This window comes from Lampris incognitus, chromosome 14 (assembly GCF_029633865.1).
Source record: "Lampris incognitus isolate fLamInc1 chromosome 14, fLamInc1.hap2, whole genome shotgun sequence".
NCBI lineage: Eukaryota > Metazoa > Chordata > Actinopteri > Lampriformes > Lampridae > Lampris > Lampris incognitus.
The window spans coordinates 9,102,862-9,127,330 of record NC_079224.1 but is presented as its reverse complement, the minus strand read 5'-3'; the positions used below and the strand labels follow the sequence as shown (position 1 = coordinate 9,127,330).

Genomic DNA, 24,469 nt, shown 5'->3' with positions numbered 1-24,469 from the left:
ATAAAGAACATTCTTGTGCATTCCGGTCTGAACTTCTTCTTTTTTTTCTCTAACTGCTTGCAGTTTGTTTATGACAGTGAGAGATAATGCGTTTGTTATTTTTCAGCCACCTGACCAAACATGCATGGCCAGTGGGGCCAGAACAATTGGGTTTAAAGTGTGATCTTTGCCCTCGACTGTGACATGAAGCCGACAGATGTAGATTATTATCCAGTTCAGCCTGCTCTTTTTTTCTCTCCTGGATTTGCATGATGTAAATATTTTAGAAAAACAAGCCAAAACCCAAGGACCCAAGAACAAGAAGATCTGACGATCACTCTGAGGAGACTAACATTTTTTTTTATCTTATTTAATTTAAGCTTTAACCAAGAGACCCACTGACATTAAGAATCTCTTTTTCAAGGCAGACCTGGCCAAGACAGACAGCAGCATAAATAAAAACATAGTTACAGACAGGAAACACAAAAGGAGACAAAAAATAAAAAATAAAAGCAAGCATAGGGAACTCACATTTCAAAATAGAAATTTCTATGAGTCATTTGCGTAACCAGGTAAATTAAAAACGTTGACATCCCGAGTGACATCCCAAGGAATCTGCCTCTAATTCTTTCATTTTGGATTTAAAAGCATTTAACAAGATGAATTCATTGAGTTTCAAGTCATTCTGCAACGTACTCCATGCCGAGGATACAGAACACACAAAATGCCCTTTGCCCAGTTTCTGTACGAGCATTTGAGACAGACAGCATAAAGAAGCCTTGAGAATGCAAAGAGTACTGTCTGGCATTTTCCTGCGTGATAAAGACACATAGTGTGGGGGAGCAGACCATTGCCTTATATATAAAAGGTGTACCAGTGTAAGAGCCTACAGGTGGCCAGATCAGGCCATCCTATTCAATTTGTAATGAACCTCAAGAAAGCATGGTAAGCTGTGTCAGCCATATGAAGACACTGAGCAGAGGTATGCATATATAAAAGATCATAAATAGTCCGACAAAGGTAAAAAATTGGCGGCACCAAGTCACTTTTTTACATTAAAGTGGAAGTAGAGAACTTTTTTTGCTTTAATTTATAATTATGAAGTAATTTTGATTGCACAGTGTAATGGCTATAGAATGATGACACCATCGGCAATTAGATTGGTTCTCTATCAGCTTCACTTTCACTATGCAATTCTGTCTACCACCGGGCACCATTTTCTCCCAGCAAATTGATTTATGGCACAGGAAGTGCATCAACCACCCAGTAGCGGGCTAGGCAATGGTGGACGGTGTGGGGCATCCGGGTAGCGTAGCGGTCTATTCCATTGCCTACCAACACGGGATCGCTGGGTCGAATCCCTGTGTTACCTCCGGCTTAGTTGGGCGTCCCTACAGACACAATCGGCTGTGTCTGCGGGTGGGAAGTCGGATGTGGATATTTGTCCTGGTTGCTGCACTAGCACCTCCTCTGGTCGGTCGAGGCGCTCCCCAGATTGACAAAGGGGGGTGGAGCAGTGACCGGGATGGCTCAAAAAAGAGCGGGGTAATTGGCCAGATACAATTGGGGAGAAAAAGGGGGGAAAAAGAAAACAAAAATGGCGGACGGTGTAATAACCAAAGTAACCGTGGAAACTCTAAAGAAAAAGAACCCAGATGACAGCGGAGGCAAAGAGGGAGAGTGATAGAAGACGAGATAAAACAAGAGTGAACCTTGCACGGGCATTCACTTGGAGAACGCTCCGGGACTTGACAAGGTTCCAAACTGACTTTCAGTTGGCATTATTTCTACTTGATCAGTATGTCACACGACCTGCCTACTTATTAATACTACTGGATGTTTCACTCTGCCTTTATCATAGCACCATGATGTTTGTTTCTGGCTGTTAGCGTTAGCTATGTGTGGCTAGCGTTAGCCATGTTGCAAAGAGTCAGAAATGAACATCTATGATCCATTGTTCATTTGATTTTGATGTTTTGACCCAGATTATTTATATAAATAGTGAATAAAAGTGGACCTAATACATAACCCTGTGGTACACCCTTGTAGACGGATACACTATCAGACCATCATATCTAATGCACTGAGGTACTTACTAAGGTAGTTTGATAACGAGGCGACTGCTTGCTCATAGAATCCTGAGTTAAGAAGTCTAAGTTTTAAAACACGGGAAACAGTCAAAATCTTTGGATAGACCAATAAAGAGTGATCCACAATGTTGCTTCTTGTCAAGTGCAACAGAAATGTCATTTACCACCTTTAGTGCAGCTGTGATAGTGCTATGTTTTTTCCCCCCTCTGGAGCCTGATTGATATGTTGATAAAAAGGCATTGGTGTATAAAAACTCCTTTAGTTGATCACTCACAAGAGCTTCAAGAATTTTAGCCAGTAGTGATAATTTAGATATTGGCCTATAGTTATTTAAAATAGTTGAGTCACCCCCTTTATATAAAGGCAAAAAAAGCAGATTTCCATATCCTTGGTATTTCCTTATTTTCCACTGTAAGGTTAAAAAGATATGCAAGAGGCTCTGCTACAAAATCAGCTGCCAAAAAGTAAGGATCAATCAAATCAGGTCCTGAGGGTTTTCTAGGATCTAAAGCTTTTATGGCTTTATGAACTTCCTGCTCAGAGAAAGTTAAGAAATTAAAAGACTGACCAGTATACACTGGAACATCAGTACAGGGTTTCACAGATGCAGAACAAGCAGAGTCAAACAGAGAGCCAGAAGACATAAAATGTTCGTTAAAACAAGCCAATATCTCCATTTTGTCAAGAACAGAAACAGAACCGTCATAACAAAGGTAGGTACAGCTTGTGAGTTAATGCTTATAGAAAGTGATTTTATGGTGTTCCAAAAATCACCTAGGATCATTTAGATTTCTAATGGTAACAGACAAATAAAATTTTGATTTAGTTTTCTTGATAAAAGAGGAGCATTTCTTTCTTAGTTGTCTAAAAACAAGCCAACCAGCGGTAGAACCTGTTGTCCTTGCCTTAGACAAGTTACGCTCATGAATAGTATCTGCTAGTTTAGAGGAAAACTAGGGGTTATCACACCCTGATACTCTGTATGTCCTGAATGGGGCACGTGTATTTATGACTAACATAAAACCATCATTAAAGAATGTCCAGGCTTTCTCCACATCAGGGATCAACTCTACTCCTATTAAAAAAAAAAAAAAAAGATAAATCCCCTGTTCACTAAAATGTTTACAATTCCTCTTACAAATGATGCGTGGTTTTAATTTAGGGACATCAGCAACAACACAATGGTCATTGCAAAAAACACCAACAGCTGAAAATTTATGAGGAACATTAGTCAGAATCAAGTCAATTAAGGTGGACTTCTCAGGGCATTTCAGACTTGGACGACTGGGTCACTTAAACTGGGTAAGATTTATGGAATCACAAAAATATTTAAAATCACCAGATACTGGCTTAAGCCAATCCCAGTTAAGATCACCAGCTAAAACAATTTCACTATAATTTAGTCTGGATAAAAGGTGCCTCAAAGACTGCAACGCATCGTTTAAGGCAGACGGAGGCCTATAACACCCAACAGCAGTTATGCTGTTAGCAATTTCCACATCCACTGCCAGAAATTCCAATTGCTTGCAGATTGATTCAGACAGAACTGCCCAGACGTGAAATTTTGATTTCACATAAATAGCTACACCGCCACCTTTCTTTGGTCTGTCAGCACGATAAACATTGTGTCCATCCATGTCAATATCTTCATCAATAATTTTGTCCGCCAAGTTTCGGATAATACAACAACATCCGCATCTGTTCAATGGATCTGTTCACTCCACATTCTACTCATATCCGATATGATTGACATTTGCTGCAAAGTAAGACGGTGTTTGGCCATGATTTTGAAATACTAACTGTATTACATAGAAGGAAATGACACATCTAATGTAAATAAAAAAATCTCTGATAGTTATATAAAATAAATAGCAGCTCTTAATTATTCTTTCTGCTTTGAAATTGCCCAGTTGGCTTTCCCAGACGAAAGGCCCAGTAGTCAAAGGAAATGATTCTGGTTCATGATGTGTCATAGCTAGTGTGCTGAGATAGCAGCGCAGGTGTGCTACAGCAGGTAGTGTGTACTGATGGTTGTGGTGACAACTCATGACTGATTTTTTATTTTTTTTTGTGGACCCCCCCCTTTTTTTCTCTCCAATTGTATCCAGCCAATTACCCCACTCTTTTGAGGCGTCCCGGTCGCTGCTCCACCCTCCCTGCCGATCTGGGGAGGGCTGCAGACTACCACATGCCTCCCCCGGTACATGTGGAGTCGCCAGCCGCTTCTTTTCACCTGACAGTGAGGAGTGTCGCCAGGGGGACGTAGTGCATGGGAGGATCACGCTATTCCCCCCAGTTCCCCCTCCCCCCTGAACAGGCGCCCTGACCAACCAGAGGGGGGGCTAATACAGCAACCAGGACACATACCCACATCCGGATTCCCACCCACAGACACAGCCAATTGTGTCTATAGGGATGCCCGACCAAACCGGAGGTAACACGGGGATTCGAGCCGGCGATACCCGTGTTGGTAGGCAACGGAATAGACCGCCACGCCACCTGGATGCCCTTCATGACGGATATTTTAAGAGAAATTCTCACTCTAATCATATTTTAAAGTGACCTTTTTAATATGAGAACATAATGTAAGCCTTTTTTCAAATATAAAACAGTTGATGGTGGGGGCAGGCATGTTAATTTCACAGACAAATGCCAGTAATGATATTGATTCAAACAATTCCCCTTCGGGGATGAATAAAGTTAATTTTATATCAGCCCACCACATTTGCATGTGTTTGTATTTTATGAAGTTCCAAACAATGGAAGCTCGAGGACACTGTGAATCCCTAACAGCAGGAAGCAATGTCTGAAAGCCACATGAAGGCCCCTTGCTAGGCAGAAAGCACAAGAGATCACTGCCATAAACACACAAGTGGTTTTCGTTCCCTGAGAAAAAAAACCCCTGGCAAAGCTGTGGAGGAATCACTTAAGGAGAACTGAGTGACACAAACAAACAACACAAATAAAAAACAACAACAACAATCCAACAAACGAGGTAACCGACCTGACAGAGTGCAGAGGGAGTTTGGTCTGGTTTCAGCACTCAGGGGATCTAACCTCAATGGTTGGGGCAGGGAATGGGTGCATGTCTGAGACACTGTCCAAGACTGTAATGGTGGCTCTGGCTCGGCCGGGCAGTCAAGGCTGCCCACGGGCTCCACAGGATCTCTCTGTACCACTGACTGCTCCACACACAGCAGAACACCTAGATGTTGAAGTGAAAACGAGATGTTTTACTGCGAGCTGGTTGCCCTCATCCTTAAAAGGAACTGTGCAACTTACAGAACTAATCCAAGAGTAATGAATCAACACCGATCTAGCTATGATGTCTGGTGGAGACCATGGTGATGTGATCTAAAGTGCAAGAGAATGGGCTGAATAGCATTAAGTCTTGTGACAACAAAACTGTACCGTGTTCTTTGATGACATCTCTGAATGACAAGCGGCAGGCCGTGGTGGAGAGAAACGCTCTGATGACGGAGGAAGAGAGCACACAGGAAGTGCTCACGCACACGGCCAGCGTTCGCCTGCACGGCTCCTCGATTTGATCTGCCTGAAGACTGGGGTCTGTGAGCACCAACCAAATCTCTCTTTGTCCCACGTCAATGCTCTAAGATGAAGGCAGGTGTGAGAATGCAAGAGAGGGAGAGTGACAAACAAAGGGCTAAACAGCCAGAAATCAACAAGGCCACCAAATTAGACATAAACAGGTTATAGAGAGACAGTAAATTACAAAAGAAGAGAAGTGAAGAAAGGTGAAGAAGAGAGTGCAGGCAGGGTGGACTGGGTGGAGAAGAGTGTCAGGAGTGTTTTGGGACAGAAGGGTACCAGCAAGAGCTAAAGGGAAGGTTTACAAGATGGTAGTGAGACCAGCTATGTTGTATGGTTTGGAGACAGTGGCACTGACGAAAAGACAGGAGGTGGAGCTGGAGGTGGCAGAGTTGAAGATGATAAGATTTTTATTGGGAGTGATGAGAAGAAGGACAGGATTGGGAAAGAGTACATTAGAGGGACAGCTCAGGTTGGACGGTTTGGAGACAAAGCAAGAGAGGCAAGATTGAGACGGCGTGGACATGTGTGGAGGAGAGATGCTGGGTATTTTGGGAGAAGGATGCTGAATATGGAGCTGCCAGGGAAGAGGACAAGAGGAAGGCCAAAGAGGAGCTTTATGGATGTGGTGAGGGAGGACATGCAGGTGGCTGGTGTGACAGAGGAAGATGCAGAGGACAGTAAGAGACGGAAACGGATGATCTGCTGTAGCGACCCCTAATGGAAGCAGCCGAAAGTAGTAGTAGTAGTAGTAGTAGTAGTACCCAGATAGCATCCGGATGTGGGCCACTTCAGGCAATGATGCGGCACTGATGGCCTTCTTCTGGTCCTGACAAAATGGATGTGAGCCAGAAGTGGCCCACATGTATAACAGCAAATATGGTCCAAATATGCCAAATGAAATGTGGGCCTTTTTTGGCAAAGATGCGGTGCTCTCAGCAACTTGTAATATGGATGTGATACTAAAGTGGCCCGTGTGGTAAATGGTGAATATGGCCCAAATATCACAAAACAAATATGGGCCACCTTTGGCAAATATGTGGCAAATGTGGCACTGCTATGGCTTGGTTCTGGCCCAGATCTGGCAAACAGGAGCGGACTGCCCAAGTGCCATCATTCCATGTGGTATGTGGGCCGGATGTAAGTGTCAGGTGTGGGACGGGTCCAGGCCACAGCAATTTTACTATCTGGGTAGTAGTTGTAGTAGTAGTAGTGAGTACATTATAAAAGCTAACAAAGCACTGCTAAGATGTTACTGAATGACAAAACATCCATCCATCCATTTTCCGAACCGCTTATCCTGCTCTCAGCGTCGCCGGGATGTTGGAGCCTACCCCAGCAGTCATTGGGCAGCAGGCGGGGAGACACCCTGGACAGGTTGCCAGACTATCACACAGGACCGACATACACCCACACACATTCACACCTAGGGACAATCTAGTATGGCTGATTCACCTGACCTACATGTCTTTGGACTGTGGGAGGAAACTGGAGCCCCCGGCGGAAACCCACGCAGACACGGGGACAACATGCAAACTCCACACAGGACGACCCGAGACGACCCCCAAGGTTGGACTACTCCGGGGCTCGAATCCAGGACCTTTTTACTGTGAGGCGGCCGCACTAACCACTGTGCCACCATGACAAAAACATTTCTGTCTAAAAACCTAAAAAGATTTGCACTCTGGTTTTCGCCCATTCATCCAACAGATTAGACACAGAACAACGGCTGCACCGCCTACATTAAAAGTCTGTGTGTGTTCGAGTGGTGCGAGGGAGGGCCGAAGTCCAGTGCTTTGTTCCAGGTTGATATCTCATCCCCGCTCAAAGTGCAAAGGTTTCACCAATCAATGGTAAAGAATACCTGGGGCCCAAATAGGTCGTTACACACAGAGATATGACAGCCGGTGTTTATGTTAGAGCCCTTATCGTTTTTGTCATTTCAAGTGATTTCCAAATGTCGGCTGTCAACAGTTCTGCAGTCGTATACTGCAGAACTGTTGACTTACTGCATACCTGCATACTGGCATCTTATACCTGCTACAGAATTAATGTAAAACAGGTGACATGTTTCCTGACATGACTATAACACATAACAATAGTGTATTAAAGTATGTGGGGGGGGGGGGTTACCTGCATTCTCTTGTATATAACGGTCGCAGTAAAGCTGAAACATTGGGTTTTGTGCTCCCTCTGAAACAGAAAAATTATAATTGCACATAACAAAACGTTCATGGAATGCAATCTAAAATAAATTATGATTGTGTGCGCGTGCATGTGACCAGCCACCTGCAGAATGTCTTGTAGGGTCCTCTCTACCGGGGGATGGTAGAGAGGGGACACAGTCTGTCCCTCTATGGGTTCAACAGAGTCCTCCTGGCCAGACAGCAGGTAACAGAAACGTGGCGGCGGTCCCGCAGATCCACCCCCCTGTGATGCAGAAGGACTGGCTTTAGCGTCGTCTTGAACTTAAGAAATCACAGGTCCTGGATTTCAAAATACCCGTGAAAACTGGCTGCCACTGTGCTACAACATCAGCTGCCCCCCCCCCCCACTTCCTACCATAGCTGTCAAGAATTTATTTCGACTTTCCCATGCTTTTTTTTTTTTGGATCCCCCCCTTGTTCTCCCCGATTGTACTTGGCCAATTACCCCACTCTCCCGAGCCATCCCGGTCGCTGCCCCACCCCCTCTGCCGATCCAGGGAGGGCTGCAGACTACCACGTGCCTCCTCCGATACATGTGGAGTCACCAGCCGCTTCTTTTCACCTGACAGTGAGGAGTTTCACCAGGTGGATGTAGTGTGTGGGAGGATCACGCCATTCCCCCCAGTTCCCCCTCCCCCGAACAGGCGCCCCGACCGACCAGAGGAGGCGCTAGTGCAGCGACCAGGACACATACCCACATCCGGCTTCCCAGCCATAGACACAGTCAATTGTGTCTGTAGGGACGCCTGACCAAGCCAGAGGCAACAAAGGGATTCAAACCGGTGATCCCCGTGTTGGTAGGCAATGGGCTAGACCACCACGTCACCCGGACGCCCAATTTTCCCATACATTTAAAAAAATGTAGAAATACTGATCTTTCATTTCCCCCACACCTCTTCAGACTTGTGCTAAAAACACAACACAAAACGGATAGTTTTACACAACGAAGACTGCAAACGCACATCGTGTGAACTGGGCGAGTTTCCATGTGCTTGGCGGGACGTCACAGGTGGCCACAGACTGTCGAGCACGGTGAACAGCCTGGTAAACCTGAGAAGGAAAGACGGAACAGAGAAGGAGAGGCAGAGGAGGGAGGCGAAGGGAGAGCAGCAGGGAACAACACACTGAAGTGGGGAGATAGTGATCTCACAACCAGTTTCACCTCCACTGGTAACACAGATCTGTTAAGACACGGCTCGTTCTAACGTTTCTGAAGAACAACCGAGAGCATGCTCGGGCTGGCAGGGCAGAGGCGTGCACACACACACACACGGCGCTTTGGAACACAGGTTCTGATAGTGAAGGGTGGGACACAATTCACACCCTCTGTAAATCCCAATATGCCGAAATAAGGTTCAGCCGGAAAACTAGGAGCGAGTTTAACTCATAATGCGGTGGCAGTCTGGGACTTAACCTATTGCCACCATGAGCTTAGTGATGACTGATCCGGCTTGTGTGCGGGACACTGCAAATCGATACACTTTTTTTTTCAAGTTTCATTTGGCCCAGGTGGCACGTAACGTGAAAGTCTAAATAAGCCCGTCCTCAACCACAAGCCTCTGAGGGATACGTGCAGCGCTCTTACATCCGTGTTTCTCTTCTGAGAAGCGTTTGTTGAGTTCAAGGTGGCCAGTAAGTGTTACCAACTCATCTTTTTTGGGTGCCATCAATCAGTCGGCACTCTGTCAGCCTGTTAGTCAGCCTGTAATCACAGGGTTCCTTTGTACGGGAACCGGTTCTGCAGCCCATTCAGGTATGGTGAGGCGAGTCTGAAGGATGAGTTCACGGGAACGGTAATGACAACAGACGGGCTAACAGGACTCGACTCACTCTGACGGCAACAACTTCGTCTTCCACGTATTAATTAAATGTTTACCTTACACGTACAGCTGGGACGCTCAACTTCACACGAACCATTGAACAGCAAAACTTGCAGAAGGCGCAACCTTTCAGTTGCACAGCTTGTAATGTATTTGTGGTGGAAAGAAAAAGGAAAAATCACAACAAAGATTTCCAAAATGAGAAACTAAATGAAAATACAATTTACAAAATAACTTTCAAGGTTATTGATGGCTCTGTGGAATTCTCCTTCTGCACCATGATAGGGTAGGATAGGGTAGGGTACGGTAGGATAGGATAGGCCTTATCAGAATCTCCTCAATTTTCCGTTTTCAGACCTTAGGCCTCAATTAAATGCCTATTTTCCCCCTTTTTCTCCAAACTGTACTTGGCCAATTACCCCACTCTTCCGAGGCATCCCAGTCGCTGCTCCACCCCCTCGCCGGGGCTGCAGACTACCACATGCCTCCTCTCAGATATATGTGGAGCCACCAGCCGCTTCTCTCCACCTGACAGTGAGGAGTTTCGCCAGGGGGACGTAGCGTGTAGGAGGATCACGCTATTCCCCCCAGTCCCCGCGCCCCCCCTGAACAGGCACCCCGACCGACCAGAGGAGGCGCTAGTGCAGCGACCAGGACACATACCCACATCCGACTTCCCACCCGCAGACATGGCCATTTGTGTCTGTAGGGACGCCCGACCAAGCCGGAGGTAACACGGGGATTCGAACCGGAGATTCTTGTGTTGGTAGGTGACGGAATAGACCGCCACTCCGCCTGGATGCTTTGTGATATTAATTCGTTGGTTGCTTTTGAAACACCATCAACAACTATCATTGAAACGATGAGTGAAACGTTAAGCTCTCCCTCCATCAGCGCATTGTTATCATATCTGTGCAGGATCGATCCTCAACATTGCCACTTTTTTTCCATATTAAATCAGGCTGCAGCCAAACACAGGCTCAATGCTCTCTTGTAAATAACTCTCTCAGATATTAACACAGACGGCGCACAATGCACACACAAGTGCCAGAGTGGCCAATAATCTGTTTCCTTTGGAAAACTGCTCCCAAAAGACTGGCGTGCTGCGGGTTTCACAAAGCGTTAACATGATCACGTGCTCGTGTTTGCCTGGTATCAGCACCATTTCTGCAACACAGAAACAGACTGATGCCCCCCCCCCCCCTTGAGCTAACAAGACGGCCCATGTGCTAGTGCTGAAGACGGGTCATCCATAACGGTCTGACAGACAACTTTGAGAGAAACATTATGGGCTGTCTGGTATGGAGAATACTGGAGATGTAAACATACCCCTGGTGGGTGCCCAAATATCCCCACTCAAATTCTTCTAACTGCTGCTAATCTGGGCTCGCTACTATGGAAACTCACAAGGGACTCACGATGTGCACCTCAGTATCACTTTACATGTAAACACACAGACACTGGTTACAGGGATGCAGAATCACGCTTGTCTGATTACCCAACATCTAATTGTCGCTCAGTTGTACATTTGTAATGATAATATTTGCCAAGTGTATGAGACAATGGAAATGGAAAATCAGAGGGCCTTTCTCAGTCAGTGTTCTGTACTTGTGTCCTCGTGAACTTGTGAAACGTCACCTATCGCAGCCTAAGTACTGCCCCAAAATACAAGTTCACATTTAGTGAAGAACCCTTAAAATTCCCAAATGTGTTCTTGACCTGCCCGCTTCATCGAGGATGCATCGGTTAGCGACTTGAGGAACTTGGGACAAACAATCCCAGCATTCATTTTGACATTGACAGCGACAATGGCAGAAGAAAGCCTGACTCACAACTGTGAGATATCTTAATTTTCGTACCGCTGTTTATCTGTCATTACATTCATTGCTGAGAAAATTTAAGGTGAAAAATTAACAGTGTAGGTTTCGAACACTTACATTTTGTTGAACAATAATGCCTATTTGAAAATGTGCTACGAGTTTTTTGGAGCTAAGAAGCCCTGCTAGCTAATAGCTTAGCCTAGTGTCATAGTTGATCTTTGCTGGTAAGATGTCACATTGTTAGTGTACAGTTGTGGAGTAATCAGCTGAGCCTATCGTATTGCACAATACCAGCAATACACTCATCTCAAACTGTAAATTGAGTGGTATGTGCTTGCAGACTTATGAGTTTGCATTCCCAAGTTCATCTTGCCAAGTACGGACTCCTCAAGAACGTGAGTTCGTTCTTGGAGTACATGCTATTGAGAAAGGCCCAGAGTGTTTAATCACTCTATGGATCCATGCGTTAGGCAGGGAAGTACTTCTATTAGCTGCAGCTAGCTGTCCGATGGCTTTAGCCTCAGGCTTAGAGTGTTTCTAGCCTTGGGCAGTTTCAGTGATATTTCATATCAGGAGTTGGAGGTATTAACCTATAGCTGTTGCCTTGGATGGGGGCAAACTAGATTAGATAAACATATATATCATCCCTATCACAGTCCCTATCACAGGTATAGTACACTAAGGTGGGAAGTGCAGTCCTGGTAGGTTGAAGTTTACCCCTAACTGTGGAGGTAAATTCAGGTGAAAAGCCACCCTTGGGGATCAGCCAGTGGGGCTAGGTGCGGGGCGTTGTGAGGCTCTCACCTTTCCCGAGTAACCCGCTGCACCACTTTAATGGCCGTCAGCACACAGGTCCTCCCCTGCCACCTCTGGCTGTACTGCTGCAGGTGGTCCTCACAGGTCAGGAGGTGGAGCTGGACCACACTGAACATCCCAAAAGCATCCTGGACTAGTGCACACAGTCTAGGGTAGGATGGAAAATAAAATATAATAAAACAAAATGCATGCAGAGATAACGGTACATCAATTTGATCTACCACAGCACATGCTTAAAACTATAGCCTGCATTTAGGAATCAGGAACACTATTTGTCATTTCACTTCATGCATTTGCGTACATGAAGTGAAATGAAATGCCATTTCCCCCAGCCCACAGCAGTACAACACAACGACAAAAACATATACAAAAACTGCAAAAACACACATATCCAAACTAAATGAAAAATTCACTGTCCAAGGGAACAATCGATTGCCAGCCAGGATGACTGTCGGAACTGCCGGTCTACATGGGCTAGCAGTTAGCTTAGCCTGCCTCACTTCTGCGTCCTGTCAGACTGCCCTCAGTGTTTCTTCCTCGGGCACAGCTCCAGGCAGGGGCCGTGGTCCCCGGGCCGTGGGCCCGGGGACCACGAAGTAGACCAAGCTCTCCCAGCCGATCCAGCGCCAGCTTTCCCAGCCAGACACCCTCGACAGAACTCCCCGCATTCCTCATGACGACATCAAAAACACCACAGTCAACGCCAGGTGAGGCCGCCGCCAGACCGCCCTCGGCGTTATCGGAACTGCCGGTCTGCATGGGCTAGCAGTGAGTTTAGCCTGCCCCGCTCTCCCAGGCGATCCAGCGCCAGCTCTCCCAGCCATCAAACGAAGACAAAGCTTGGATGCAGATGTGGACAAAGACACTGCATTTAATGAACAAACGAATGACTGCAGGTCTATGATGCTTTCCCAGTCCTTGAACACAAAAAACATAATTGGAATGTGACGTGCAAAAATAAATTAAAAACTCAGCAACATTTCATTTCTCCTACTGGGACAGCAACAATGGTGCTTGAAAGAGGCTTGGGCTTTGACATTTTGAAGTGTTAATGGTTAGCGGATGGTTTGACAGGCTGCTGCTGACAGAGAGGACCTTTGGCATAAAGAGCTGCGAGGCACTGAAATTAACTGCTGTGTCCCTGCACTCCACTGCTCCCTGCCTGCAAAAACACTGGCGCTGCTACAGGCCACAGAGGTTCAGCCTTTCAAGCCCTGACAGAGCCCCAGTACCAGCCCTGAGAGTAAACAGCAGAGTTAATATACCCTGTTTAGAGAAGCAACGACCAGGGAGGGAAGGAGGGAAGAAAAAAATAATAAAAAAAAGAAGTAGAGAATAGGGCAGTGGACTGTGCATATGGGAATCATGCTTGTGCATGCATGTGCACACATCCCAGGCATGAGGAAGGTTTTGAGCCCATTTCCAACCATCTGATTGAGTCTAAAAATGGCTTGTGTTGGTAAACACGGGTCTGTCTGGGTTTATTTCAAGGCACCTGGAAATAGACGCCTAAACAAAATTCTTGAAATTACTTTTGGGTGGGCGAGAAGATGTTTTCACAGTAATGTTATTCTCAGCTGTTTGTTCAATTGGCGTTCACAAACCAGGTCAACTGCAACATCTTGGGCAGAGCAAAATGAAACACTTCTGGGATGAAGCAGAGTGTTGACAATGTGGAGAACTTCCTCTTCCAGTCTCAAGGTACTTCTTCGACTACGTTCACACTGTAGGGATTAATGCTCAATTCTTTTTTTTTTTTGTGGATTAGATACGATTATTTCTCACATTCATTTTTGAGAGAGCCATAACTGATGTTAGGTGGCCCAGACCGTACTGAACTGACACACGTGCTGACAGACAACACATGGTATCTTGTGACTTGGCTGAGCTGTTTCAAAGCTTTCAAACACTTGTCGATTGAGATACATGCTCGCAAATTTAGCTTAAATAGGGGCATCTCCTCAAACAGATGTTCAATCGGTGAGTGCGGTGCCTTTTCTGCAGACTTCCATCATTGCGGTCCCTCATCTTTTCCTGGTGTGATCACATCACAGAACGAAACATTAAGCCAGCTAAAGCAGTGATGATAACAGTGACCTGTGCCACAGAGGAGGACATAAAATCTCCACAAATTGCAATTTTACCATTCTGACTAAGGGTCACATGGGCACATGAGACATCAGGAATCAGGAACACTTTATTTGTCAGAAACGAAATGTCGTTTCCCCCAGCCCACAGCAGTTCAACACAAAGACAAAAACTACGAGAACTACAAGATCACACATATCCAAACTAATACATATAGCCAAACCTAAAAAAAAAAAAATTAAAAAAAAAAAATCACTGTCCAAGGGAACAAACGCCAGCCAGGATGACTGTCGGAACCGCCGGTCTGCATGGGCTAGCAGTTAGCTTAGCCTGCCCCGATTCTGCGTCCTGTCAAACCACCCTCAGTGTTTTGTCTTTGGGTGCAGCTCCAGGCAGGGGCCATGGTCCGTGGGCTTACCAGATGCTGCAGACCAAGCTCTCCCAGCCAGATACCTTTGACACACCTCCCCGAACTCTACACGACGACACCAAAAACACAGTCAAGGCTAGGCAAGGCCACTGCCAGATCGCCCATGGTGTTATTGGAACTGCCGGTCTGCATGGGCTAGCAGTTAGCTTAGCCTGCCCCGCTTCCGCGTCCTGTCAGACCACCCTCAGTGTTTCGTCTTTGGGCGCAGCTCCAGGCAGGGGCTGTGGTCCGTGGGCCCACCGGATGCAGCCGACCAAGCTCTCCCAGCCAGACACCCTTGACACACCTCCCCGCACTCCAAACCAAAAACACAGTCAAGGCTAGGCATGGCCACCGCCAGACCGCCCTCGGTGTTATTGGAACTGCCGGTCTGCATGGGCTAGCAGTTAGCTTAGCATGCCCCGCTTCCGCAGCCTGTCAGACCACCCTCAGTGTTACTTCCTCAGGTGAAGCTCCAGGCAGGGGCCATGGTCTGTGGGCCCACCGGATGCTGCAGACCAAGCTCTCCCAGCCAGACACCTTTGACACACCTCCCCGCACTCTACACGACGACACCAAAAACACAGTCAAGGCTAGACATGGCCTCTACCAGACCGCCCATGGTGTTATTGGAACTGCCGGTCTGCATGGGCTAGCAGTTAGCGTAGCCTGCCCCGCTTCCGCGTCCTGTCAGACCACCCTCAGTGTTTCGTCTTTGGGCGCAGCTCAAGGCAGGGGCTGTGGTCCGTGGGCCCACCGGATGCAGCCAACCAAGCTCTCCCAGCCAGACACCCTTGACACACCTCCCCGCACTCCAAACCAAAAACACAGTCAAGGCTAGGCATGGCCACCACCAGACCGCCCTCGGTGTTATTGGAACTGCCGGTCTGCATGGGCCAGCAGTTAGCTTAGCATGCCCCGCTTCCGCAGCCTGTCAGACCACCCTCAGTGTTACTTCCTCGGGTGCAGCTCCAGGCAGGGGCCATGGTCCTTGGGCCCACCGGACGCAGCAGACCAGGCTCTCCCAGCCGATCCAACGCCAGCTCTCCCAGCCAGACACCCTTGACACACCTCCCCGCACGCCACCCGACGACACCAAAAACACAGTCACCGCCAGGCAATGCTGCCGCCAGACCGCCCTCGGTGTTATCGGAACTGCCGGTCTGCATGGGCTAGCAGTTAGCTTAGCATGCCCCGCTTCCGTGTCTTGTCAGAACGCCCTCAGTGGTACCTCTTTGGGCACAGCTCTGGGTAGGGCCGTGGTCCCTTGGCCCACAGGACGCAGAAGACCAAGCTCTCCCAGCTGATCCAGCGCCAGCTCTCCCAGCCGTCAAACAAAGACAAAACTTAAGACGCAGACGTGGACAAAGACACTGCATGGACGGTACTGGGTGAGGCCGCCGCAAACATGAATTCGCGCCACCACCTTTCCACAACGGTAATGGGTAAGGCCGCTGTAAACATGATTTCCCGCCGCCATTCCCCCACACCGGAAGCGGAAGGATCTAGTTAGCAACATGAAAGAGACCACAATTTAGTTAGCAACATGAAAGAGGCCACAATCATAATTGAGAAGATGTGTTTATAACTATGTTTTCTGTGTTCAAAATGCCCTAAAAAAATCTGATCGGTGTCACATTTGTGGGGAAAACCCCTATTGGGTTGGATTTAAGGTGCAGTCTGAATGTAGCCTTTAAGGCCTGAAGATATGAATCTTTTAAGATATGAATCTATGAGTGAATCTTTAGCTGAGATGACAATCATCCCTCAAAATGATTGCACGGTTGACATTCTTCTGTGCAAAAGAGCAATGGCTTCCGATGGCATCGGTGACTCCACGGTCATTTTGTCAAGTACGTAAAAAGGAAAATGCCTCATGATGAAACTGAACACCGGGGAGCAATGTTGCCAAAAAATGTTGCCAAGCCATCAATCACAAAACAGACACTGCTGGAATGAGCAATAGTATTGATCACTTATCAACATTTAGACCAAGAGACATGTGTTGCCCTTATAAAATACTAGACTTGCTCAACATGTGTCCTTGTCTCGAAAAAAAAAAAAAAAAAAAAGCAAACTTTTACTTTCCCCAAGCAGCCGTTACACTGCTGGATACTACATTCTCCGTTGCAGAGAATTACAGCTTTCACTTTTTCCTTGGGAGAGCAAAGCTTGTTTGAACTTGAAAACCTGAAATGAAATCTGATATGACAGATGATAGTTGAGAGAAAAACGGGTGACGAGCCTCACTGGTAATGCCAACTTGTCATAAACAACCCCCCCCCCCCCACACTACCTCCCTATTCACTTGCTCCTTTTAGCAGTTCACAGCCGCACTTCCTCAAACAGCCGCCCTCGCTCTCGACGCCCCTCCGCCATTGGCCGGTTCCAGTCACAGGCTGATTTCAAGAATTTGTTATTGCGAGCAATCACAGAATTCTCAGCATCTCAGAGGTTCTTCCAGGAACTGCAGTCCATTGAGCCTGCCCCAACACACACACACACACACACACACACACACACACACACACACACACACACACACACACACACACACATATGTGCATGCAAGCACATGTATATACACACAACTTGGCACCATGGTAAGTCAGCGAGCCACACATTTAGGAACACAACAGAGAGGCCTCATTGGCAGGGGGTGCGCAGGCGGGATTCCTTCCTTCTTGCAGCCCACCAATCGGTAAGCAGAGAGCAATAAACACGGTTGTAACAGGATCCTTGCAGCACATTGTGTTCCCAGTACGGCAAGAAGCAGAAGAAGAAGAAGGGAAAAAAAAAACTGCTAGCCTCTCCTCTCACTCCCTGCAAGCAGTTAATCCTCTTGTTTATTCTGTTTGGATTTACGGGAACTAAACATCTTCTTCAAGCGTAAATATCAAACCGATTTCCCTCCCCCCTGTGTATGTTAACTGAGAAATTAAACAATAAAAAAGACAATAATCACATGAGTAAAGTGGCCAGGGAGGTGAGTCACTGGAGGTTTTGGAGGTTGGGGACAAGATGTGAGGGGTACAAACTGTCCTGGTCTTCACACTGAACTGGGCAGGTTGGCGGCCAAGTAAGCCGCTTTCTCTCCCAGAGGGTAGGCAAAGATCCCCGAAAAGACCCATTAGGATTACATGGATCTATAACTGTACCATTACATGGAACTACAGAAATCATTTCTGTTGTAAGTGCACTACTGCACTGAGAAACTGTGCAAACGAAGAACTACGAGGCTCAAGAGAGAAAGTTTTATGAAGTGTATTGAAAAATTATGAAAATTAAGAAAAAAACCCAAAACAAAACAAAACAGGGAAGTGCCATGAACAAAGTCTTTCAATGAAGCCATGTCTGTGCAGACAGGCAGGATCATACAGATATCCAGTCTCAGTTCTGTTATTTCCTCGTGGTCACCTCCTAACCTCTACCCTTCCACCGCCCCACCACAACCTGAGCCTGCTGGATCTGGTTGAGCGAGGCAGAAGTGAGTGTGGGTGGAGGGGGAGAGAAGGAGGGAGGTGGTGGGGGGGTGAGAGAGAGAGAGAGAGGGAAGGAGGAAGAGAGTGTGGGCCAGGACGGGTTTCCGGTCACAGGGCGGCGTTTTGTTTATCAGCAGCAGAAGCATGGCCGCAGCGAGCGTCATGTTACCGCTGACAGAAAACTTGTGTTAGTCACTCCTGTCAGCTGACTGCAGCTCTCCTCCCTCCGTGAGTGGCCACTGCGTGACCCTCAGGCCTCTTCACCCTATCCCAGCACCAAAACCACTACCTTTCTTTCATTACTCAGCACCGGACAAAACAGCGATAGGTCTGGGCTGTGCGAGGTAACTGAAGGTCATGCTCTGTCTTAAGGCTCACACGTAGACCTCAGAGACTCACTTGCTGCAAGGCCCACTCGAGTAAACCTGCGAGAGCTTTTAGTTTCACTTTTTGGTTGACTTCACTTTATGGTTGAGGCCAACGTTATTTTTTGACAAACTTCCCAGAAATATAAGCGCTAGATACAGCTCTTAGACCAGATGACCATGCAAAGACAAACGTCCTTCTGCATTGCAATATATGTATTATCTTAATCTGCAAAGTAGTACATATTTATACTTCTTATATATCATAAACTAGCATAAAAATTGACATTCATTAGAAACAGTCATCTCCAATCATGTGCTCTTGAGAGGTGAGAGTATTTAGGTTTGCGTTCCAGCCAAATAATACACATGCTAATTTCACTGATTAGCATACCTTCAATTAGCAACAAGTCTCCAATTGGCAGAATAAACCTGTCGTGCTTTTGTCTTGACGGCATATATCTGAATACCACCAATTTAGAAAGTATGTGTGATTTTTTATTTTCAATTTAATTTAGGGAAAGGTAGAAGGAAGCTGCAAATCTGTGCCACCCAGTGGTGTCTGAATGGGCCCACATTCAAACTCTTGCCTCTTGGGGTAGGAGTTTCAGAGTGTCTCATGCTGTCTTTCCAGAGAATTGGCCGGGATCACTCACAGAGGAGCTGGATTCAATTATAAATGTTTGTGTCCTTTGTCAAGTAATGCCATATGGCTGGAGACAGTGTGAGCACTTTGTGGGGCCTGCTGCTCCTTGAACAATAGCCTGACTATTGAGGCACACTGTGCCGCCAAGGAGAGGCATGCAAGGTCTTAAACCAAGAAAACCAGCATGCAACTTCTATGGAAAGAAGTGTTTACAATGCAGTAAAGAGGAAAATACAACAGGTAAATGTTGGTTTGTTTTCTTCAAAACTTGTTCAGTGAAGACCAAAGACTTCACCGGACTTCCTGGAAAGCAAAAAAAAAAAAAAAAAAAAACTGCTAAAAGTAGTAGTACCTGGTTTTGACTTTCTGGAGGGAGGGGGGCGATGAGGACCTGCAGGGCATTTTGGACTTGATAATCAATCCAGCAGAACGGTTGGGCACAGGGATGGCGTAAACCCGCTGGACCACAACCACCACATCCTGCCCTATTGAGCCGGCCTGGCCGAGTCCCTCGATGGCTTCCAGGAGGGAATCAGAGTGTCTCCTCCTACCTGCTGGAGCGCTAGTACAACACAGAGCCTGGTTTCCTGCAACCTGAAGAAAAGTCAGAGAAGTGAATTAATTGCATATCTTAATACAACATACAATACTAGGTTAGCTTATGGTGTCTCGATGTCAAGGTTGGCTCCATATGCACAACTGCTACACACTACTCATATTCTTAACCACTGGCTTGGTTTATATATTGACACTTTGGACTAAAGACAATTTCAGTTCTCATTAACTGAGTAGTTGTTGAACGGGCCGACATTATCGGAGTCTAAATGTATCTTGAGGCTCATGAATTTGATGGCTGGGAGAGCTGTCGCTGGATTGGGTGGCAGCGCTTGGTCTGCTGCGTCCTGTGGGCCCAAGGAACACAGCCCTACCTGGAGCTGTGCCCAAAGGGGTAACACCAAGGGCAGTCTGACAGGATGCAGAAGTGGGGCAGGCTAAGCTAACTGCTAGCCCGTGCAGACCGGCAGTTCCGACAGTAATCCTGACTGGTGTTCGTTCTCCTGGACAGTGATTTTTTTGTTGTTGTTTTGTTTAGTTTACATATATGTGTTAGTCTGGATATGTGTTCTTGTAGTTCTTGGATATGTGTATTTGTTGTGTGTGTGTGTTTGTGTTGCACTGCTGTGGGCTGGGGGGAAACGATGTTTAGTTTAATTTCATGTGCTCAAGTATGCGAAACGAAAATGACAAATGAATGCTCCGGATTGTGACGAATGGTGTGTTTGGAAAAAATGACGCAAAACTGGCCCACAATAGATGAAGAGGTGGGCTAGTCACAGTTATAGTGGGCTAATTTTACACATCCGACTCAAACTCTCAATTTTATGTGAGAATACATTTAAACTACCTAAATAATTTCTGTCTTGGGGTTTTAAGAAAGTACATCCTGCAAAAAAAAACAAAAAAACAAAACCCACCTGTTTGGCGGTGTCCTCTACTGTGGACATTTCCAGCAGTCCAAATACTCGGGTCAAAGGGTAAGGCATACGTTTCTGTGCTGGGAGCGGGGCACTTGAGACGGACGTGTCGCCCAGTTTGGAACCAGAGTAGACCTTCTGGCTGAAGTGCGTGTTCAGAACGATGGTACCGTTTTCACCCTCTATTGTCAGAGTTTGCCTGCAAGGGGAAAGAACTGATGAGAGAGGAACCACTCACTGCCTTGTGCATTTTTAATGGTGTTGGGAAATAATGCCGACAACGGTTTGCACCACAATTAAGCCGATGCTAAATGTTACAGATGGAAAAAAAAACGAGATTGTACAGTGAAAGGGGTAGGTTATTGCACAAACTTAGGGGGGCTGGCATGCAACGGTTTTAATGTCAAACACAGATAAGGTCCCACCTCCACAGATCTGTTCATGATGTACCCCAAACCAAGAAATACAAGCTCTGGTAGGTTAACAAGTACCGTCTCAAGTGAAAATACGTAACGGATGCATTTTTTCATCTCGTTTTCCGCTACGAAGGTGCGTTTTCCGCGAAAATGAGGTTCTGCTAAGAGGACACCCAAGGAACCTGCAAAATTCTGTGCAAAACAAAAAAATAAAAAGGGTTCCCATCCAAAAGGGGTGGGGGGGAAATTTTAACCCTTCCAGTTAAGAAATGATATGCTGTCCCTGAACAAGCCCAGTGGAAATGTATGGACACCGTAAGCAATGTCGCTCGTATGTGTAGCAAAACGGTCTCGTGCCGCTCTTGTGATTCACCATCACTGGCTCTGGTCTCCTTATTCAGACGTGCTTCTCCGGGTAACAAAAAGCACGTGATCAACACTCCTCTTCATCATTCTAGCTTGTCAAGGAAATAAGAGGTGTACGTGAGAGGTGGGATGACTCAAAAATCTGAAAGCCGTGCCAGACATTCGGAGATGCGTTGCTTGTGGCAAATCCCAGTTCCGTGTTTGTGTTTTTTCTCCTATCTCTCTTTCTTTGTGTGACACGGAGATTAATGTCTTGTCTTACGGGTGACTCAGGAGCTGAGCGCAGCCTCCGTGGCTCCGGCTGTTGCACGTCACAGCTCGTGTCAGACTTGGTATCATAAATTAACAACGCAAAAAACCCAAAATAAAAACCCCAAAGCAATGAAGACATCAATTTCTGAAATCATTTAGCCATCAAAAATAATTATGTTCTATGATAGATGTCACTATTTATGTTGCAGAATCCAGGTGTGATTCTGTTTCAAGATGCTCACAGTCTACGTGAGGCGTGTTCACAACACAGTGTAAACTAGTAACACACAAAAAGGCACGATCATGTGCTTCCTTTATGAAAACTGAAGGCCAAGTTATTTTCAAAATGAACCCCGAAGATGATTTTTGAGACCAACTCTGGCATTTCACTTTCAAGTCTCTGTAAACTCTGCTGGGGGGGGGGGGGTGCCGACTTTTGACTTCCTGTGCACAAAAGTTCATCAGCAAGCCTAAATCACAGAGCTCTAACTGTTCACCGGGTCAGCATCTGAAACAGAAGCTGGCGCTGTGTCAAATAGCCGCTTGGTGACGGAAACGGGATGGGACATGCTGACACATGCGAACAGGTATTGCAGAACGCTCGCTCCCATTGTGAACAGGTGAGTGGGCAGCTGTCATCATCTGACAGGTAGCCGGGTTAAGGAGTGGCTGCTGGCGTCACGGCCCGTAATGAGTACTGCCTGCAGGTATTTCCGCTGCCGGTCTCTGCCCAGCTCACCGTGTGGGAGTAGGTGGGAGGAGCCAGCGCGCTCAAGCACAGGACTGCGGGGGATATGCTTGAGGTGAAGCTGCATGTGTCACACAGGAAACTGATAAGAGGAATTTTACCATGCTCTCCGATCTGCTGGATTCCGGGTTTTTCCGCTAGTGTCTGTCCAGCTGCTTGGAGGTGTTGTGTGACCAAACAGATCTTTTGACAGGAAGTTGAGCACGTGATCAGTCCCCCCCCCTAACACCCCCCCCTACACAATTGAGACTTTCAACGTCAGTATTTGACCTACATTTGAGATTTAACAGAGCCGTATGACAGCAAACAGGTAAATCAGAGTGTAAATGCACACAGGCAAACAGGATTTCAGGATGTGTGCGACTGAAAAGATGGTGGTGCTTTCAAAGAACGGCCGGGCTCCCTTCCTCTATGTAAGGTTGCGATTCAAGGGAAAAACAATGGTGAAAAAGAGCTGTGAAGACATAAAGCCAATGATACACTCAAAACGCCATGTGTTTTCAATCCCGTCCTCTGGCTCCCTCCACACTCCACGGTCCCAAATGCTCCAGAAAATAACCCTTCTGTGTTTTTCCCCGGCTTGCTGGAAATGACCTAACGACTGCCAGGAAGAGGAATGCGAAGCATTCCCTGGAGCTGCTGGTGACGTCAGAGCACCGAGGAGGCCCCCCTGCTTCCGCCAGCCTGGATATTCCAAGAGCACGCTGGATCCAAACTCCCAACAGCTGGAGTCAACTGCTGCCTCGCCCCCACTCCAAAACAGCCTCGGCAGGCATACGCCTCCCTCTTTTCCACACTGTATGTGCAGGACTATTCTGCACATCTGGGCTGCTGTTGCCTGCTATTGCGACTAAGACATGTTATGGACAGTAATTATTTTATTTTTTTTGTTGGGTTTCTTTTTTTTTATACTTAAATTTCAGAATAGTTAAGTGTTCAAAGCCTGTAATTTCAGAAAAATGCATCTACTCCGTTGACCCCTTACTCATTTTAACTAATGCCATCCAGCCAATACACACACACACACACACACACACGCACATATCTTCACTACTATGACTGTCCTTACCACTACAACGGATGAGTTTTTCCACTCTGAGTGAATACTTATGGCGTGTTAATGATTAATCTATTGTCAGAGTGCATCTTGCACGATTTTAATCCTGTTATCATGTCAGTCATGTCATGTGAAACTGTGTTGATATCCCCCCCACCCCACCCCAACTAACCAACACAAGTGCTCTGAAGGTGATGCATACTGGATCTACCTCCTCACCATGGCGGGTATACGTGTATAATATCTCGGGGTGCAGGCGTCAGCTGGGCTGCCGTCTCCTTGGCGAACAGCACCAGAACACGGACCCCCGCGGCCGAAACGGGGCAGCTGTGCGGTTGGCCCACGCTGGGAGCCGGGCGGTGCTCACACTGTGCCAGTTGCATGCCGCACTCCTCCTGAACCTCCAACACCTCCAGCACCAGCACGCCAGGCATATCCACTGGAGAGCAGAGCAAAAACAACACAGATGTCGAGCGTGTCTCCGTTTGAGTGTATGTGTGTGTGTCTTTGTTGTGTCCACACGCAGAGTGTACTCAACAGCTAGAGAAAAAAAAAAAAAATCACTCAGTGGGACTCGTTTTTCTTTGGCACCCCCCCCCCCTTTTCTCCCCAGTTGTATCCGGCCATCACCTCACTCTTCCAAGCCGTCCTGGTCGCTGCTCCACCCCTCTGCCGATCCGGGGCGGGCTGCAGACTACCACATGCCTCCTCCGATGCATGTGGAGTCGCCAGCTGCTTCTTCTCACCTGACAGTGAGGAGTTTCACCAGAGGAACGTAGCGCGTGGGAGGATCACGCTATCCCCCCCACCAACAAGCGCCCCGAGCAACCAGAGGAGGCGCTAGTGCAGCGACCAGGACACATACTCACATCCGGCTTCCCAT

The 24,469-nt window shown here is 47.0% G+C and overlaps 1 protein-coding gene across 3 annotated transcripts in view; it reads right to left on the bottom strand.

Moving 5' to 3' along the window:
• The window catches only part of spidr (scaffold protein involved in DNA repair), a 46,960-nt gene that overhangs the window by 2,698 nt on the left and 19,793 nt on the right, over positions 1–24,469 (bottom strand). For all 3 annotated transcript variants that reach the window (XR_008811317.1, XM_056292521.1, XM_056292522.1), the window contains exons 8-16: positions 23,806–24,025; positions 20,748–20,946; positions 19,625–19,866; positions 12,271–12,429; positions 8,789–8,876; positions 7,909–8,049; positions 7,753–7,812; positions 5,482–5,680; positions 5,075–5,275 (exon numbers count right to left, since the gene is read on the bottom strand). Coding sequence is in view for 2 of the 3 variants with exons in the window: in XM_056292521.1 (XP_056148496.1) it covers positions 5,075–5,275; positions 5,482–5,680; positions 7,753–7,812; positions 7,909–8,049; positions 8,789–8,876; positions 12,271–12,429; positions 19,625–19,866; positions 20,748–20,946; positions 23,806–24,025 (1,509 nt within the window). In the remaining variant the exon portion in view is untranslated. The remainder of the gene's footprint in view (positions 1–5,074; positions 5,276–5,481; positions 5,681–7,752; positions 7,813–7,908; positions 8,050–8,788; positions 8,877–12,270; positions 12,430–19,624; positions 19,867–20,747; positions 20,947–23,805; positions 24,026–24,469) is intronic.